Source organism: Girardinichthys multiradiatus, chromosome 20 (assembly GCF_021462225.1).
Source record: "Girardinichthys multiradiatus isolate DD_20200921_A chromosome 20, DD_fGirMul_XY1, whole genome shotgun sequence".
In the NCBI taxonomy this organism is placed as follows: domain Eukaryota; kingdom Metazoa; phylum Chordata; class Actinopteri; order Cyprinodontiformes; family Goodeidae; genus Girardinichthys; species Girardinichthys multiradiatus.
The window spans coordinates 28,489,178-28,507,677 of NC_061812.1; the positions used below are offsets into that span (position 1 = coordinate 28,489,178).

Below are 18,500 nucleotides of genomic sequence, written 5' to 3' on the forward strand. Positions count from 1 at the left end.
TTAATGAAATCATTTCAAAGGTGCATTTTGTATTTTATACAAGGTATAAAATGATGATATAGATTATATTGTATTGTTTTAAATTAAATTGATCGGACTAAATTGAATTTCACATAATTGCACATTATTTAACCTGTTTTAAAGCACTTGGAGATGTATCTGTTGTACTTTGGTGTTATATAAAAAAAATTGAATTCAATCAAGTTAATAATATACATAATATGGACACTGCGGCCTCTTTTAAAAGCCAGTTAAAAACTTTTTAAATTTACTTTTTATTAATTTCCTGTTGTTTATTTTGGATTGTTGGCTCGTTTTAAGCACTTTCTGATTTTATATCTTGAAAGGTGTTATATGCATAAAGTTTAAATTTCTTACTTGTTACATGTGTACATTTTTGATAGGTTCTTGTAAGCTACATTTGGCGATTTACAAGTACATTCAAAGTATCTGGAATCTGAAAGTGATGTTGAAGTACTTTGTCCAAGGAAGGATGATGTTTGAGATTTTTGAAATGTTGATCTCAGTCAAGATGAATTGAATTCAGAATAACTGCACTGTCCAATTTGACATGGAACAGTTTAGTTGTATTTGCTTTGAAGATCCTTGCATACATTATATGTATGCACGGCTTGCCATAATTTGCTCCTCTTTACAAGATGTGACGTTTACCTGGAATGGATGCACGCTCTGTGCCCCAACAGAGACAGAGTAGGGCACACAGTTGTCCTAACTCATGTAATTCAAGGTTGTTTCAGGTGTTATAAGTTATTTTTTGGATTGTTCTGTAGCCCTGATTACAGAAATGTTTTCCTAGTCTCATATGTAATTTTCCATTTCACCCCCTGGGTGGTGGTGTAGGTTCATCACTGCAGACCTGTTGCTCACCTGTGCTGGAAACGTAACAACTGCCTTGGCAGCTTTAACTTCACATCTACATTGCCGGGGAATTTGCCCTAGATTACATTCTGGTGTGTGTGGGAGGAATTTGTGTGGCAGGAGGTGGAGTCACGTGGTTGGGACTGTGGTCTGCAGGGGTAGTTTTAAGGCTTGATCAACAAGATTTTGCAGAGGGGGGCTATGAGGAGGTGGCAGATTTACCCCCTGCAGCCAGAGATTATTGTTCGTTTTCTTTCTCTACAGCACATGCACTCCAAATTATCCATATTCCTTTCTATGCCTTTTTGCCTGTATCCACCCACTCACTCACACACACATCTACATGCGTATGTACAAATAGGCGAGAGAAAAAAAAAGGGGGGATTTCTGGCAAGTGAGGTATTCTGATCTGAATACACACAAAAAAACTGACTAAAGTCAAAAGAGACCTAAATAAGGAATGACAAATTCCCCTGGGATGAGTCACAGTTGAAGGTGCACTTTATACTGTCTTGCATTTGTTGCTGGAAGTAAATATGAAACTGAACCTGGCATGGAGAGACTTGCACGGCACAGGTGTGTTAATGTTCACCACTCCCAATGAAACTTACATAACATACCCTTTCTGACTCATTGCAGACACAGGAAGTCCAGAATACAGTAAAGACAAGGTGTGTGCATGTGTGTGTGTGTTTGTGTTGGAGGATATCTCTGACAGACCCGCCTCAAAAACCCAAGAAACCATGCTTGTTCTTTTCTTGCTATGGCATACACCCACACACTCATCCTCACATAACCACTGCTATTACACACCATGGGATGCACGGGCTGGAGAACAGGCAGATGGTAAATCTAGCATGCAGAAGTTGGAAAGGACCTAAAGATCCACATAGAAATACCTTGACCCTAGAGATGATATATATGGGTATGCGGGATGTGGAGGAATTTGCATTATGTTTTTACATTATATATACATATTTTATGAATTTCATTGAGCAGGGACAGCATGATTTTAAAAATAACTACAAATTTTTAATGTAAAGTTAGTCTGTGGAGGGGTTTTCCTCAGTTTTATATTACACATCTGAATGTTTGAGGAATTTCATCTGATCTGGGATTTGGGGATTTTGAAATAGGAACATGTTCTATTTCAGGAGTGACAGTTTAAATGCGTGCTGTGATCAGAGACGCAGTCAGATTTTCATGCAAGTCATAAGAGTACTGAGGGTGATGAGAACCCGAACAAGGTAAAAACAACTGATTCTATTTTGTTTTTGAGAAAATGATCTTGGAATTGTACGTTTGCTTGGACATGCAATTAATTTGGAGGTAAAATTAGAGTCAGCTGTCCAGTCAATAAGATGACTGATGAGGTGTGTGTGGGCGCGCGGTTTTATTTTAAGCTCCACATGACACGTTTGTAGGAGTGAATCACCGTTTGAATGAAAAAGATTTTTCACACTCTTACAAGAATTGTTTCTTCTTTATGTGAAAAACAGGCTGAAATATGTTGCAATAATTTGGAATCTACAAATCAACATTCAGCAAGATAATGCCCAAGTGGTGGGAATCAGCTAAACTGCAAATTTCCACAGATTTAGGCAACCAAAGAGTTAAAGTTAGTCTGCAGGGTCAGAAAATAAATCACAGAAGAGCTTGTCTCAGTTTAGTTGATGTTAATGTCCATAAATCTAGTAAAAGAAGAATGTCGAAGAACAACAAATGTGCATTACAGTGTTGCAAACAGAAAACTATTAGTCACCAAAAAGAGCATTGCAGCCCACCAGGGGTTTGATAAAGATCACATTAACATACCAGGAGGCTGTGTGAGACTTTGTTTTTTGGACAGTATAAACTTTTTATTTTAAATCAGACTATTTGGATGGAAATTTGGATGAAGCAAAAGTGCCATATTTCAGAAAAAAAAAATCGTTGAGATCTTTTACCCTACTTCTTGCTGTCAAAAGACAAAACTTTCTCTAATTAAAGAAATCATCATTGTGAAATTTGCAATTTGCATTAACTCTTTTTGGATCAACAAACAGAGAGTCAAAAAAGCAAAAACAGAAATAATGTGTAAGGGTGCCAAATACATTGCTACAGCAAAGGATGTTTGGTAATCTTTCTCGCAATTGTTTGCAAAAGAAAGGAATTTCTGTTAATACATACATAGTGAGTTTGCTAAATTCTGTTTTAAAGATAAAAACAAGTATGTCCCCTAAAAAGAAATGAACAGAAAAAATCAACAAAACTCTCTAAGTTATAATAAAATGCAGATTTAAAGGGAAAAATTGATCTTTGTAAAGGACGCTTGGTGCTTCTGTGTTTTTCTGCTGAAACAATAACCTGGCAAAGTCTTTGAGGGTTGCCTGGAAACTGCTCCTAGCCTAGAAAGAGTTTTTAATCTGCCTTGCCGCTCCCCATACCTTCCTCCACCCTTCAAGAAAATCACAACTTGATGCTTTAACAGTTTAGTTTTTGAACAAATCTAAGGAAATGGTCTTCAGGGGGCTGTGGAGGTTTGGGATTGTAGTATTTGGTAGCTGAGCAGTCTTAGAGTTTTCTAACTACTGACACCTTTATTTTGAGATAGGATAACTTGCAACAACTCAACGGGGTTGTTAGTCTTCAGTCTCATTATAAAGTCTGGGAATTCTTCCAGATTTCTTGTTAACAAAAAATGAGACTCCATGTTTAGGCAGCAGGGATGATAAATGCTCAAGATGCAGTGCAGAGTGTGCTGAAGGCTCTGCGTTTGTCCTGTTGAGGGAGCGGCAGCTATTTAAAGCTTCAGGGGAGGTGGAAAAGGTGCAACACTGACTTGGCAGTGTGGGCTGCAAAGAGTTTGCAAACTGGGACAGAAGAGCATGTCCCTCTATTCTCTTTCAAAATCTCAGAAGGCTCCAGAGAAACACAAGAAGAACAAACCCAGAAATGTCAAACCAGTGTCAAGTGGACAAAGGCTTTTCTAATAAACAACCAGCTATTGTGTAAAAAGCCCTTTTAATCCTCCCTCAAGTGATGCGGCCCACACAGCAGTGTAAAAGGCAAGAACCACATAGTCGTTGATCAAGACATCTACCCTCAAACGCCGCACTGCCAGAATGGTCAGAAATGGTCAATATAAGTTTGTGACAAGAGGCATTTACACTAGTGAGATTTCAAAGTGTTGCTGGTTTAAAAAAACAAGCCACAGAGGAAGGTGTTCAGCATAACACATATTTCACCCTGTTTGGCTGCAGCTCTTAATGACTCCTGAGGCTGCGCACATATAACAGCGCTGAAAGCATTTGACCTTATTGAGTGGGCTGCGTGAACAATTGATTATTTGCTTTCCTCTGCATTTGATGCCGCCTGCAGTAGTGTACAAGAAAGATTGGTTTACGACTGGGAAAGAAATCTCACCACACTGGAAAATGCTGGAAAAGCAAACTTTTAATAGTTTGTTATTATAATTAATGGGAGGACAAAAAACATGAAAAGGGCAACCTGCATTTGCTGTTTCGTGTTCAATGAGCAATAAAACAGTTTCCTGTTTCTAAAACTGTGATAAGAAGAAGTTAAAAAACAAACACCAAAGATCCATCTGTTCACTGTTTGATAACATATAAAAAAATCTAATTCTAAGTAGTTTTAATTTTAAAAACTACTGCAGATTAAGAGAACAAAGTATTTTGGCTTGAATTTGCAAAGTGCACTGAGCTCTAAAGAGCTACTTCCACATTTTGTCGTTTTACAATCAAAGTATTTTATTTGGATGTTTTGTGGTAGACCAACACAAAATAGCACATAATTATGAAACGGAGGTAAAGGATATATGGTTTTAAAAATTCTTCACGAAAGAAAATTAGAAACGTTTGTTGTTCTTCTTTATTTAGTCCTCCCAATTAAACAATTAATAGAATTGCTTTTCATTGCAATTACAGCTGTAAGTATTTTGGGTTGTGTCTCTACTACATATACATATAGAAGCTGAAATCTTTGACCATTTTTTATTGCATAACGGCTCAAGCTCCATCAGACTGAATGGAGAGCGTCTGTGAACATCAATTTTAAAGCGTTGCCACTTTCTCAATTAATTTAGGTCTGAACTTTGAATAGGCCAACACCTGATTATACTCCTACCTAAATCATTTCATTGTACTTCTGGCTGTACATTTAAAGTCACTGTCCTGCAAGAAGGCGAATCTCCAACCTATTTTATCAAATAGTTTTTTTGTGGCAATGATGGCCTTTATTTTCTTATTTTTTGACAGTGAGCTGATAGAAAAGGGCTGGAGAGAGTGGGGAAGAAATGCAGCAAAGGTCAACAGGCCTGGATTCGAACCCACGACAGCCTGTTTTAAGGAATAAAGCCTCCAAACATTGGTTGCACATTTCACCCCTGTGCCACCGTCACGCCCCATCTCTATCCATTGTCAAATCTTTTGGAACCTCTAGATGATTTTTTTCTAGCATTGTGGGTTCCCTGTTCCTGTGTGTGCTCAGGTGATGTACATTTGGGGTTTTCTGCAACAGATGGCATTTTGCACATAGGAAAAAAGTTTAATTTTGGTCTCATCTGAGCACAGCACCTTCTTGCTCTGACCCCAGCATGACCTTTGGCTGACTGCTGAAGTTCTTCTTTCAACAATGGCTTTCCTTTATGGATCTCTTCCTTAAGATCCAGAGGCCTTTAACAATATTAAACACATGTAGGCTTTATTTACTATTTAGGTGATGCCTGAAGGCATTTGGTTGCACAGGATTTTATTTTAGGGTATCAGATAAAAGGGGGTTGAATACAAATATGTGCTGTGTATTTAAAAACCATGTATCCTTTTGTTTCTTCTTTAAAATTATGCACTACTTTGTGTAAATTTATCACATAGAATAAGAGCAAAATACATTAGATTTTGTGGCTGATAAATGTCAGATTGTGTTAAGGTTCAGCAAAGGCAAGAAAGGACACAACGAAAGAAAGACAAGAAGAGGAAAGCAGAACTGGGACTAGAAAGGCAGAGCAGAGTGATAAATGGTCTGTCCTTTATGTAGGACGAGGTGTCTGCAACTTTTCAGCAGCCCCAGAAAGCAAACTTTGCGCCTGATATTATTCTGGGTCAGGCAGCCTCAGGGGGGAGATGAGAAGCAGAGCAGGCCTGGCCTTTCATTGGCCGCACAGCACACGGGTCTGCATATCCCTCAGTCTCTTCTGTGTCTCCTCCAGCAGCTCAGAGTGGGATCTAAGACTTCTGCCAGCTAGATGTCTCATGGCAGACATTTAGTAGGCAGAGTCCTACAAGCGCAACAAGAGTTTTGTGTGTGTGTGTGTGTGCTACATGTTCCATTAACAAGAGCACAGAGACAGGAAGTAGGTAGTACCCTGCTTTCCTTTAAATCTGATCTCACGCGCTATCTAGAGGACACATGGGGAACACAAAAAAACAGAGGCCAATTTTTTAACATGTGTCTTTTACTTTGCTTGAAAGTTCATTTAGAAATCATCAGGTACAGTACAAAATCCAAGACACTGATAATGCAGGTCGGTGCAGATATTAATCATCTGAGTCTCAGATGTTTCAGTCAAAGCCAGCACTTCTGTGTGCAGATAAATAATGACTCTACACAAATATGAATTTACATTGCACTTGCTATAAGATTTTAAAATAATGACATACTTTTTCAGTAGGTAGGCAAAGCTTTTGGTCCCTGTACACGAGTGCATTAATCCCTTTTATTTGTTCATCATTTTTTAAAGGTATAGTGCAGAACGTCTGACGCTTAATGGATTTAATATCTTAATTTTCGTATAATTTAGTATAATATCCAGATTAGGCGGTCCGACATACTGAAGCTAGGGGCTCGTCTTAGAGGGACCAAGACCAAACAACTGTAATCTTAAAAACATCATAGCAGTTTATGCAAATGCTATTTTATAACCCTTAAATTGTTATCACCTTTGCATTGGGTGTTAATGTTTTTTTTGTTTGTTTGTTTGTTTTACAAAGAGGTCAGGAATTATTTAAATAGGAAAATGAGGTCAGTGTGCAACCGATAATGTCCCTGTGTAAAATACATACTAAGAACAAAAGTTGTAAAATGTTTCCAAATAGATTAATCACAGACAGGGCAAACATTTTTCAGACCCCTGGCAGATTAAAATTAAAAATAATCCAATTAAACTATAACGTTTAGCACATAAGACAGCCATCTCTCAAGGGATAAAGAAAATATTGTAACAGGATTATTAGTTTTAAAAGAATACATTTGTTGTTTTTTTTTTTTAAAAGGGCATATCAAAAGTAATATTACCCTTCTCAGTAGTCAAACACTTCCTATTATTGCTGACAAGCATTTTGCATGCTTCCAATGGTACTGTGACAATTCCTCTTTGGTGATGAGCTCCAAGTCTTTGTGGTTGGAAAACCTCCGCATCATCACCCTAATCTTCAGCTGTCTCTACAGATTCTCTATCAGATTCCAACTGGACTCTAAAACACTAATATTACTTCCAGTCAGAAGAAACGTGGTCATAAAATTTAGGATTATGATACACCAAAATTTGCCAGTGGCATGAATATTTTTGGGCTTACCTGTACTTAGTAGAAAAACAAAGCAGTCTAAAAATGAATAAAAAAGTATTATATTATTTTTTGCTTTTTACACCAATTTACTTTATATTGGAGTGGAAATGATTTCCATGATTTATTCTCTGTGCATGTTTCTTGAAGGAAGGTAATTGGTGGCGCACGACTTCCAACCTCCCATGTATGGTATCTTCAGCTTTTCTGTAATAAACCCTCCAATGCAAATGGGTCAGCATTTCAAGGTTTGCGGAAACACTGTTCACATTATCTGCTAATTTGAGAATGGAATTGTTTTAAAATGGTAGAAGTTTGTTTTAGTGTTTGCCCCTCTTGGATTAGCCGCTAGCCTCAACATCTGGAAAAAACAAATCTGGGTTTATACTAAATGAAGATTAATAGATTTATTTACTGCAAGTAAATTACTAACTGCTTCTAGCTTTTTGAAGGCGCCTTATCCAAAAATCCTGAATTATGCCTTTAATATTAGTGCAAACTGGAAAAAAAAAAAAATTTATTGACAGGACGCATCTCCAACAAAGTGGCTGGAGATGGCCCAACAGCTAAGAAACAGACTCATTTGTGTGTTTTTTTTATCATTGGTCAGTCTGTTTTTCCCTCTAATAGGTATTAAATGCAGTAAAAAAAAAAAGCACATGTTGAAATTAAGGCGTAAATACTTTAAAGTAAAGATGAGGCCATTTGAGATGAGTGACTGAGGCTTTAGGGTGTTTCTTAATGTAAACAACAACAGAATCTTCTCCCTTCTTTGTTCAGTATTTTCAAACAGATAAATAAATCACCCATGTTCAAGTATGCCTTGAACTTTATATTGTGTTTCTTGCTTAAGATGTGACGATAACTCCAATGTATTCTGGGAAATGGGGCGGTGAGTTATAGCTGACAGGCGGTGCTCCACACTGGCAGGTATCTGGGCCAACATCTCCTGCAGCCCTTGGCGTTACACCTGCTGTAACAGCAGGGAGGGGACACTGCAGTAGGACAAAGTAGGTAAATCGTGTCCTCTTTTAAAAAAAACACCACGTCTTCTCCTCAGTTTAGCTGGGCAGGTTACAACGTGTTGACAAACAGAAGATAATCTATTCCCAGTCTTTCTAGTTTGGTTTCAGGTTCAGTCATGTTTTAGAGACTGGGTTTTGTGGGAGGACAACGGCAGCAGTATGGTTGATTCTATAAATTTGTGGCTTCCTCCATTGCATTAACCCACCTGCACAAATAGTAGAGAGCACAACAAGAATTGCAGTTTAACTAGACAAAATGAGTATTGTATAGCACTATTTATACAGAAGGTAATTCAAAGTCATTTAAAGGAAAATAAAGGAACAAAGGTAATGACATGAAAAACTGTAAATATATTGAAATATAATTTTTTTAATTAGGCATCTCAAAAGGAAACATTAAAATACAAAGAAAGCAAATAGCTAAAGTAAGCTAAGAATAAACCGGGAAGTTAATATTTCATGTTAATGGAAAACCTGTAAGTAGCCACAGTTTCCGCCTGTTTGTTCCAGAGCTCAGGAGCATAGAAACTGAATGCTGCCTCGCCTTGTTTATTTCTGGTCCTGGGAACACTGAGTGAAGATGTCTTTGATGACCCTAGTAGTCTACATGGTTCATACCTGACAAGCAACTTGGCAATGTATTTTGATCATTTAATACCTTATAGACCAACAACACGATTTCAAAACCTGTCCTTTTATAAGCAGGAAGCCAGACTGGTATAATGTGATGATCTACTTGGTGTTGGTCAAGATTCTGGAGCAGCTTTTAAAGACCTTTACAGACACCATAACAATAATTTAAACCACTGAAAATAAAAACTTGCAAACCTTGATTTTCTAGATCCGGATTCAACAGGAAGCTCTCCGTTTTATTATGTTGATTTTGTGATAAGGTTCTTCGTATTGATGTAAGCTGATGTAGTAACAGACTTTATGTGGTAGTCAATAACCACACCTAGGTTAAGTGAATGCTTTGTAGCTTTTAGCCACATCAAGTTTAGTTGAGCCCTGATCTCTATTCTTGCATTACTAGAAACAAAAAACAGTGACTTTTGTCTTTTCTGCTTTAAGCTGGAGTAAATTCTGACTAATTAACTCATTGATATTATAGACATGCTGACTCAGTAACTGTAATCAACTGTGGTCATGTGATGTTGATAAAAGAGGTAGTAATCCGTAATAATCTGAGCTAGGGTGCACATAGATATGTAAGAGAAGTGGCCCAATAATAAAGCCTTGAGGAACCCCACATGTGATCTTTGTTTTCTAAGATTTATAATTGCTAAAAGACATAAATAGTCCTGGTCCGCCCAAATAGATTAGAACCAACCTACCAGACAATCCCACCCCACTGTTTCAGTCTCTCAATCTGTATGTTATGATTAACTGGGGTTTACGTATCACTGAGATTCATTAAAACAAGACAAGACAAGACATTGCTTTTAAGAACAATAAACCCAACTAAGGATGGAGATTTCAAATCAGCTTAAACAATATATTTTGTAGTCTGTGGTATTTGAGGATACCAAACACTTGTGCCTGTATGAATAAACTAATAAATTAAATTATCATTTAGCAATGTTTTTTTAGTGCTGTGGTATAATTGAAAGCCTCTCTAGAAAACACTGAAAATAGATTTTTTTTTTTTTTTATCAAAAACGTATTGTGGCATCCAGATTAAACGTATTTTCAGCAGTTTTCAGGAGTCAGGGACACAAAGTTTTACAAAATTATCTGAAATAGTTTATTTCACTTTTGAGAAAAATGAATATCCTGTATTTGGCAAAGTTTGTCTTCATGTTTTCTCTTCGAGCTCAGTGCGTCCGTACATGGTCCCAGATAAGTAAACAAGTAAATCAAATGAAACTGAACTGAAGAACGACATGGCTGAACAAACCCCAGCTGAAAATCTTTAAACTTGGCCTACATTTCTTCCAGGAGGCAACATCCTAAAACACATCATCACTGCAGAAATAATATTTTAATTTTATATCGTTAGCTCAAAGTTGAACATGCTTCTCACCTCTGGGCTGTAAAGTTATCTTCAGCTTTAAAAGTGTAATACAAAGTGTTTTGGTGGTAAAGCTGGAAGATGTTGGCTTCTGCGTCTCCTCCCTGCTTGTCAGGTAGCTTCACTGTGAAACCCAGAAGCGGTAAACTTTCTGATGCTACCTTCTCCTGAAGATGAAAAAAGTTAAGGATAACAAGTAAATGTGATAGGCAGATATTTTATTTTCATTCATCTTATGACTATTCAATAATGCTGTTTTTAAGAGTGAATGTAGTGCCTTTAAAAAAATAGTCATACCACTTGAATGTTTTCACATTTTGTCAAGTTAAAGCCACAAACTATATATTATTATATTAGGATTTTAAGTGACAGACCAACATAATGTATTGCCCAATTGTGACAAGAAACAAAAAAAAGAGACATGGTTTTTCAAAATGTTGTACTGAAAAGTTGGACTTACATTTTATTCAGAACCCTGTACTCTAATACCTTTAAATAAAACTCTGTGCAGCCAAGTGTCTTCAGAACTCACCCAAATAGTAAATATTTCCTTTATGTATCATTTAATTGCAGCGTATATACAGCTGCAATTTGCACGTAGCCACTCATGTGGAAGCAGGTGCTCTGGTCAGATGAGATCAAAACTGAACTTTTCTCCAACATGCAAAATGCTTTGAGAAACTTACCAGCAGTGATATCAAAGTATGTGAGAATTAATGGAATGATGTATAGCGCTAAAGGCAAGACAATAATGGAGGAAGACCTGTTAGAGGCTGCAAAAGACTTGAGACTGGGTAGAGGTTTACTCTTCAGGCAGATTATTGTTCTAAACATACGGCCAGAGCTACGCTGGAATGATTAGAATCAGATCATATTCATGTGTTTAAAAGGCCTAGCCAAAGTTCAGACCTCAAAGACTAGGCTTAAACTAATCTCCAAAGAAGAACGTGACAAGAATGTGTTCCAGTCTGTACAACACTGGTGAAGAGATACTCAAAACACTTACAGCTGTAATTGGAAGGTATTAACTAAGAAGGCTGATTATACTATATTTAGTGCGTGTGCCCCAAACTTTCTTGAAAAAGCATGAATCGCATTCCTTTCCCAATTGCACTGGGATATTCATAATGATATTATTGTTTATGTTTGTAACATAACAAAATATGAACATTGGGCATGGATATTTTTGCAAGACACTGTAGGCTCTACAGGTTAAAGGGGATTGCATGGTTCCCCTCACCTCTTGGGCACGGTAGGTGTAAAGCACCTTGTCTTTTAGCAGGAACCACAGTCTCTTCCAGTTCCTTTTGCTTGTCTTACTCCGCTGCAGAGACCCACTGATGGAGCCTTCCTCTGACACATTTTCCTGCACATCAACACCATCTTTCCTTATTCATCACAACAAGGAAAAGCATTTCACATTTTGTGTGGGGCATTTTGTCAATTTACCTGGGTGAAGGAGGCAGTCCCTTTCCGATGTCTCCATATATTGGGAGGATGAATATTTTGGAATACAGTGGAAAGGGGACGACTGGAGCGGGTCAGCCGAGGGCTACCTTTGCCTGAGAGCTTGGACAGTTCTCCTCCTGTGATGACAAACAGTTTCCTTTTAACCAAAAGAGGAAATTGGATTTCATGGTATGATTAATACAGAATATCTGTGAAGAACTTATTTTCACTGAGTGATTTCCTTACAGGAATCTTACATTTCCTCAGATAGATAAGCACACGAGCAAACATTTCTTTCTGACCTGAGATTAGAACTAAACGTTTTTACAGACGAAGTGATCAAATGGTCAATTCTGGTTGTGTGGAAGAACAACAGGTCTTGTCTGTGTGCATAGGAGATGATGATGAAGATTTAATCACGAAACGTCAGGAAATTTGGACACAAGCAGCAACAGAACACAGGAACTAGGCCAAGAATACGAGACAACTAGAGCCATATCTAACCCACAGAAACAAACAAAACAGAGCTAAATATCATAAACACACACAAAAATCTCAATATACAAAACCTGAAACTAAATACAGAAGTCAGATAAAAGCATTCTCAAAGTCCATAGAATCATAACAATATCATAAAGATAGAAAATATACAATCTTAAAAATACAGAACAAAATACTTTTTTTTGCACAAAAAGAGGCTTTGGAGCCACGCCCCTATAAAACGAAAGCTCTGCCATGTATGAATGAAGACATGTCGTCTGGGACTGCAGAGTGCAACTGCTTATTATAAACAAAAAACAGATTTTTCTCTTGAAAAAAAAAATTATCTAATGATATTATGTAGAATGGGATCGAGTGAGCACATGTACTTTCTCCAAAGGCCCTCTACACTACACTGGGGAAGTGTATGAGTTTCGTGACTTCTCACCAACCAAATAACTCACTACATTCAAATCACATTTTGCTCCAGGAAAATTAGACAATTGGAATATTGGCCTAAAGTGAGAAAAACAACCTAAGGCTGAAAGATGAAGAATTAGAACAGTGTTCCTCCCATGCTAATTAGCTGCAGTGGCAACTTATTTTTTTCTCTGTGTCTGAGCCAAATGACTGACAGTACATTAGTATTTTTACTTTCCCTTTCAACCACCACATGTGTAGCATTTGCCTGAAGTGACTTTTCATGTGGTTGTGAAAAGAAAACGAACTAGAGTTTGAGTGGCATGATAGTGTCCTCAGAATAACAGCTACTGCGGTTAAATCCTCATGAGTAGGACGTGGGCTGATCATGTGTAGAACATGATCAGCCCCCAATTTTGGTAAAATAAAAGGGCTGAATAACAATGTTGGCCAGAAAATCAGCAGGTTTTAGATTTCACTTTTAGATTTCTGAACAAGTTTGGTCATCAGCAATTATTTATCACTTTAGTAAATTATAAACAGGCTGGGAATGCCACAGAAAACCTTAAAATCTTATAATCAGACTGAGCAGGGTGCCAGTTTGTTAGGCCTTCAACTACTTATCTCATACAGCACTTCTGCTGACTCGCTCCTCCACACTGAATAAACTACATAATTTTCATCTCATGAACTGACATTCACGCTGGAGAGCTTGCTACAAAAACTTCCTTCACTGAGGCCATTGTGTCGTGCATTAATACCTGGGTTGAAAGTTCGAAATATGACATCTTCACTGTTTGGCAAAATGCAGTTGCCTTCTCAGCTGTCTTCTGGTTGCATTATTGCTTTTACATATTTTTACATATTTTTTAAACTTCAGACATGGGAATGACTGTATCTATTATGAGCAATAACCCTGAATACAATCAAATAGAAAAACTTCTACAAATTATAATTTATGTGGCTTTTAATTATAGCTGATGACATTGAGATGTGTTGCATTTCATCCAACAGAGATTTTTTTATTACCTCTCTTTTTTAGCTCGTTGTAACAGTGGTCACACACTTTGGCCATGCGATCTTTCATGTATTTTAGTGGATATCTGTTCCTGGAGCAGCTTCGACAAACAATCTGTTTCATACAACAAACGATGGAAACACAGAAATATTAAACAACCTCTAAAAATATTAACAGTGTTCCACACCAAAACACTTGTTTTTTGGGTGTGTCTAGCAGGCTATCCTGCATATTATATCTTAGAGTATCGTGGAGTAAATGACCTACTCTCCCACAGCTGTGACAGTGGTGTCTGCGAACAGTGAGGCTGAAATCTGCTGTGCAGTTCATGCACATCATCACTTGTGAGACAGGAACAAGTGTGGGAGCTTTTTCTCCCAGGGACAGCCAAAGACGATCTCTGGTCTGCAAGACACACAAAAACATCCATTTGTCTACACGGATGGCAAGAACTCGTAACTCAAGTTCTACATCATTGTGGTCTAGTTCTAGCCAGAGGTTTACATACATTACTCATGGGTATGAATGTCATTAATTGGGTGCCTTTAATGTCTTAATTGAACTATCTCTTCTGCCGGCAGAGAACAATTGGTTTTACAAATTTTAATTTATTAAACTTTTTCTATAATTCAGACAGAATTAGATTCACCGATATAGGCTCTGATATCTTAATACCTCAACTAAATGTTTGAAAAAATTTTCCTTAATTGTTTGCACCTTGACCACATGGATTTTGTAGCCATTAACAAGCTCTTGTCATAATTCTGGTTAGACATTTGACCTTGCTTCTCATAGAAATTCAATTCAAATTCAAAAATACTTTTATTAATCCCAAAGGGAACTTAAATATTGTTGTAGCTCATTATGAGGGTTTCTTCAAAGAGCCGTTGTAGATGCTGATGGCTGTGGGCAGGAAGGATCTCCTGTAGCGCTCCGTCTTACAGCAGATCTGAAGAAGCCTCTGACTGAAGACACTTGTTGTAGGACAGTCTCATGAAGAGGATGCTCAGGGTTCTCCATAATGTTCTTCATTTTATGAAGAATCATCTCCTTTGTTTTAGTCACGTTCAAAATGAGATGATTGTTTCCACACCATGTCACAAAGAGGTCCACCACCTTCCTGTACTCAGCTTCTTGTCCATCTCTGATCCACCCCACAAATGCAGAATAATCCGAGTATTTCTGCAGATGACAGGAGTCTGTCTTGTACTGGAAGTCTGAGGTGTACAGAGTGAAAAGGAATGGTGAGAGTACAGTCCCCTGTGGTGCTCCTGTGCTGCTGACTACCTGGTTAGACTCACAACCCTTCAGTCTCACAAATTGTGGTCTGTTTGTCAGGTAGTCTTTGATCCAGGAGATTGTTGAGGCCTCCACCTGAGTCTTCTGGAGTTTCTGACAAAGCAAATCAGGTTGGATTGTATTAAATGCACTGGAGAAATCAAAGAACATGATCCTCACAGTGCTGCTGGCTTTGTCCAGATGACAGTGGGTTTGTTGAAGCAGGTGTATGATGGCATCTTCAACTCCAACTCCACAGCGATAAGCAAACTGAAGAGGGTCCTGATAATTTATTGTTTGCTTACTCAGGTGGGCCAACAGGAGTCTCTCTAGGACCTTCATGATGTGAGATGTCAGGGCAACAGGTCTATAGTCATTGAGGACTGATGGGTGAGTTTTCTTTGGTACCGGAACAAGACAGGAGGTTTTCCACAACACCGGAACCTTCTTCTGGGCCAGGCTAAGGTTGAAGAGGTGCTGCAGAATCCCACAGAGCTGCTCTGCACAGGCCTTCAGGACTCTAGGGCTGACATGATCTGGACCTGCAGCCTTATTCCTATTCAGTCTCTCCAGTTGTCTCTTCACTTGACTTCTTGAGACACACAGGTGGAAGAGGGAGGCAAAGGAAGCATCGGCATCTTCTGATATGGTTGAAGGCAAACATGTAGAAGCAGAAGGGTCTATGGCTGAGGTGGAAGATAAAACATTTGAGGTGTTACTGGACAGCTGTGGGTCCTGTGGGTCAAAGGAGGATGGGATGTCTGTTTGCCTGTGAGCAGGAGAGGAGGACGCTGAGCTCGTTTCTGAACTGAACCTATTGAAGAATATGTTCAGTTCATTGGCTCTGTCCAGACCTTCATCGTTCTGATCATCCTTCTGCTTGAAGCCTGTGATCTTCTTCATCCCTGACCACACATCTCTGATATTGTTTTGCTGGAGCTTGCTCTCCAGCTTCTTCTTGTACACCTCCTTGATGTCTCTTATCTTGACTTTAAGTTGCTTCTGTAAACTCCTCAATAATTCTCTGTCTCCCTCTCTGAAGGCTCTTTTTTTTTGTTAAGCAGGTCCTTCAGGTCACTGGTGATCCAGGGTTTGTAATTGGGGAAGCATCTCATGGTTCTGGTGGGGATGGTGTTATCCACACAGAAGTTTATATAGTCGGTTACACCCAAAAAAAATCAAATGTATCCACCACAAGGGGAAGAGTTCCCAAAAAAGAATAAATCAGAATCAAAAGTAACATAGCTACTCCAACCTGCTGCCACCTTGAGCGACACAATTCCTTGGAAGCTTTGTTGCAGCCATTCCAGCTTTATCCATTCGAAAACCAGTTTAATTGTGTCCTTTGGGATTGTTGTGTTGTTTGAGAACCCAATCATTTCTAAGTTTCAGCCATCTGACTAAAACTACTTCCCTTAGATGACAGGAAATTAGTCAGGAAGTTCAAGAACAATACAGGGACCACAAAGGTTCAAGCTTCTCATACATTAGAAGATGCTGGGACACCTGCTCTATTATCAAGACCTTCAAACATGACTGAAGTTTGCAGCGTCCCATATGGATGAACCAATTATCTCTAAAGAAAATGTTTGTGGTCAGAATAGACAAAAACTGAGCTCTTTGGCCATAATGACAATAAAAGTGAGACTTTTTGATCCAATAATACTGTTATAACTGTCAAGCATGGTGGTGGCATTATCATGTTAAGGATGTATTTTGCTGCTAGTGGTTCTGGATCACAAAGTGTTTGATAAGTAAAGATGTCAAGCAAAAATTATGCCAGAACCTTGTTATCAATTTCAAAAGGTATAAGGTTTCTCTGCAACTTGCTGAGGCACAATTATTCATGTACAATATTTGCAATGAATCAGGTAGAGAAAATTTACAAAACAAATCTAATTTGTGCTCCTAAATACTGGTTTTTAAACTCACTGAATATGTTTATTGTATCATCTTTCTATCCTCGAGATTAATTCTATCCAGAATTAATATGACATTCATGCTCCTGAAGACTGCATGTAAACTTAACTTGATGATGCATAGACACATGCACATGAGATTTTCTCACCTCTCCAGAGCTGCTGTTCACTGCTATAGAACCTCTTGCTTGTTCAGTCACAGTGCGATTAAGTGTATAATACCAGTCCTCTCTTTCAAGGAAAGAGCTGCAAAAAGTACACACACACACACACCTCTAGTGATCTGATTTGAATGGTTTTTTATTCATTTTATAATCGTTATGTTATTTTAGTGTGACCCACCTGGCAGACAAAAGAATGGAGATATCTGATCCCTCTATTTTCAAGGCATTTTGGACATTTGGGGTGTTGGGTTTACTGACCTGTATTTTTTGTCAAAAACACCATTAATCAAATATTAGAATGGAAGAGACAGAGAGGGATACATGCAAAGCCTTTAAACATACACAAGCGGGAATTTTTGAAATGAAAATTGTGACTGAAAATCAAAGTGAGCTGACCTTCAACCCACTGAGTGGCAAAGTGTTCTTCAGTCTGTATTTTCCATCCTGCTGGGGGTAGGTGTAAAGCAATACGTCGTTCATCTGAAAAAAGACAAGGCACTGACTGTAAACCCTGCAGAAGAAAGTGTTAAACAGTTGCAAATAACATATAATGTTAGTGGCTGAATAAAAAGTGGAAAAAGGTCACCAGAACAGACTTAAATACTCGTGTAATTGCTGCAACTCTCCAGTAGGTGTCACTTCAGACTAATAAAACAAAACCTCCACTACCGCGATCTTTCGCATATAAACAGTACTTGAATTTCCCATGACGTTACATTGAAAATTATCATTATCAAATAATCACAACAACAATATGACTCACCTAGAATATAAAAACAAGTATTAAACCCACTGACTCCAATCGGGTCATGCATTTTATTTCTATTGATTCCATCTGAAGATAACTTTATAATTTTCCAGTAAAAAGGAAAAATTTAGGAAAGTAATTGAAAAAATCGTTTTCAAGGAGAAAATATATATGTAATAAAATCCTTTCTGGGATAGATCTATCAATTTAAACACTATACCTTGGATGTGTTTAAAGTTACATCACTGTAGCATTTATTACATTAACAGGACATCATTTTACTCATCACTGAGTCTAAGTACTTCATTTTAAACAAACTCCTGCTCCTGCTTATTGCTTTTGCAGTAATTGCTAGTAGAGACACTCTTGAGCCTCTTTAGAGTCTGGGCCAACAATACAAACCTTAAATCTCACAGCAGGACATCTTAACGACAGCCTGGATAATTTACAACACTAGAGTAGTTCTAGATGCATTTATACCAATTGGACTTTTTCACTTTTTCTCATGTTACAAGATCAAACCCATATATATATATATATATTTCCTGA

The 18,500-nt window shown here is 37.9% G+C and overlaps 1 protein-coding gene across 2 annotated transcripts in view; it reads right to left on the minus strand.

The window, feature by feature from the left end:
- Positions 1 to 4,305: 4,305 nt before the first annotated feature.
- The window catches only part of LOC124856447 (FYVE, RhoGEF and PH domain-containing protein 5-like), a 40,662-nt gene continuing 26,467 nt past the window's right edge, over positions 4,306 to 18,500 (minus strand). Inside the window, exons 13-21 of one of the 2 annotated variants that reach the window (XM_047346857.1) lie at positions 17,600 to 17,683; positions 17,382 to 17,461; positions 17,189 to 17,285; positions 14,110 to 14,247; positions 13,854 to 13,956; positions 11,925 to 12,061; positions 11,743 to 11,841; positions 10,488 to 10,642; positions 4,306 to 8,670 (exon numbers count right to left, since the gene is read on the minus strand). In XM_047346857.1, coding sequence (XP_047202813.1) covers positions 8,634 to 8,670; positions 10,488 to 10,642; positions 11,743 to 11,841; positions 11,925 to 12,061; positions 13,854 to 13,956; positions 14,110 to 14,247; positions 17,189 to 17,285; positions 17,382 to 17,461; positions 17,600 to 17,683 — 930 coding nt within the window. In that variant the 3' untranslated portion in view covers positions 4,306 to 8,633. Of the gene's footprint in view, positions 8,671 to 10,487; positions 10,643 to 11,715; positions 11,842 to 11,924; positions 12,062 to 13,853; positions 13,957 to 14,109; positions 14,248 to 17,188; positions 17,286 to 17,381; positions 17,462 to 17,599; positions 17,684 to 18,500 lie in introns of both variants that reach the window. The other variant, XM_047346856.1, reaches the window with a different exon arrangement.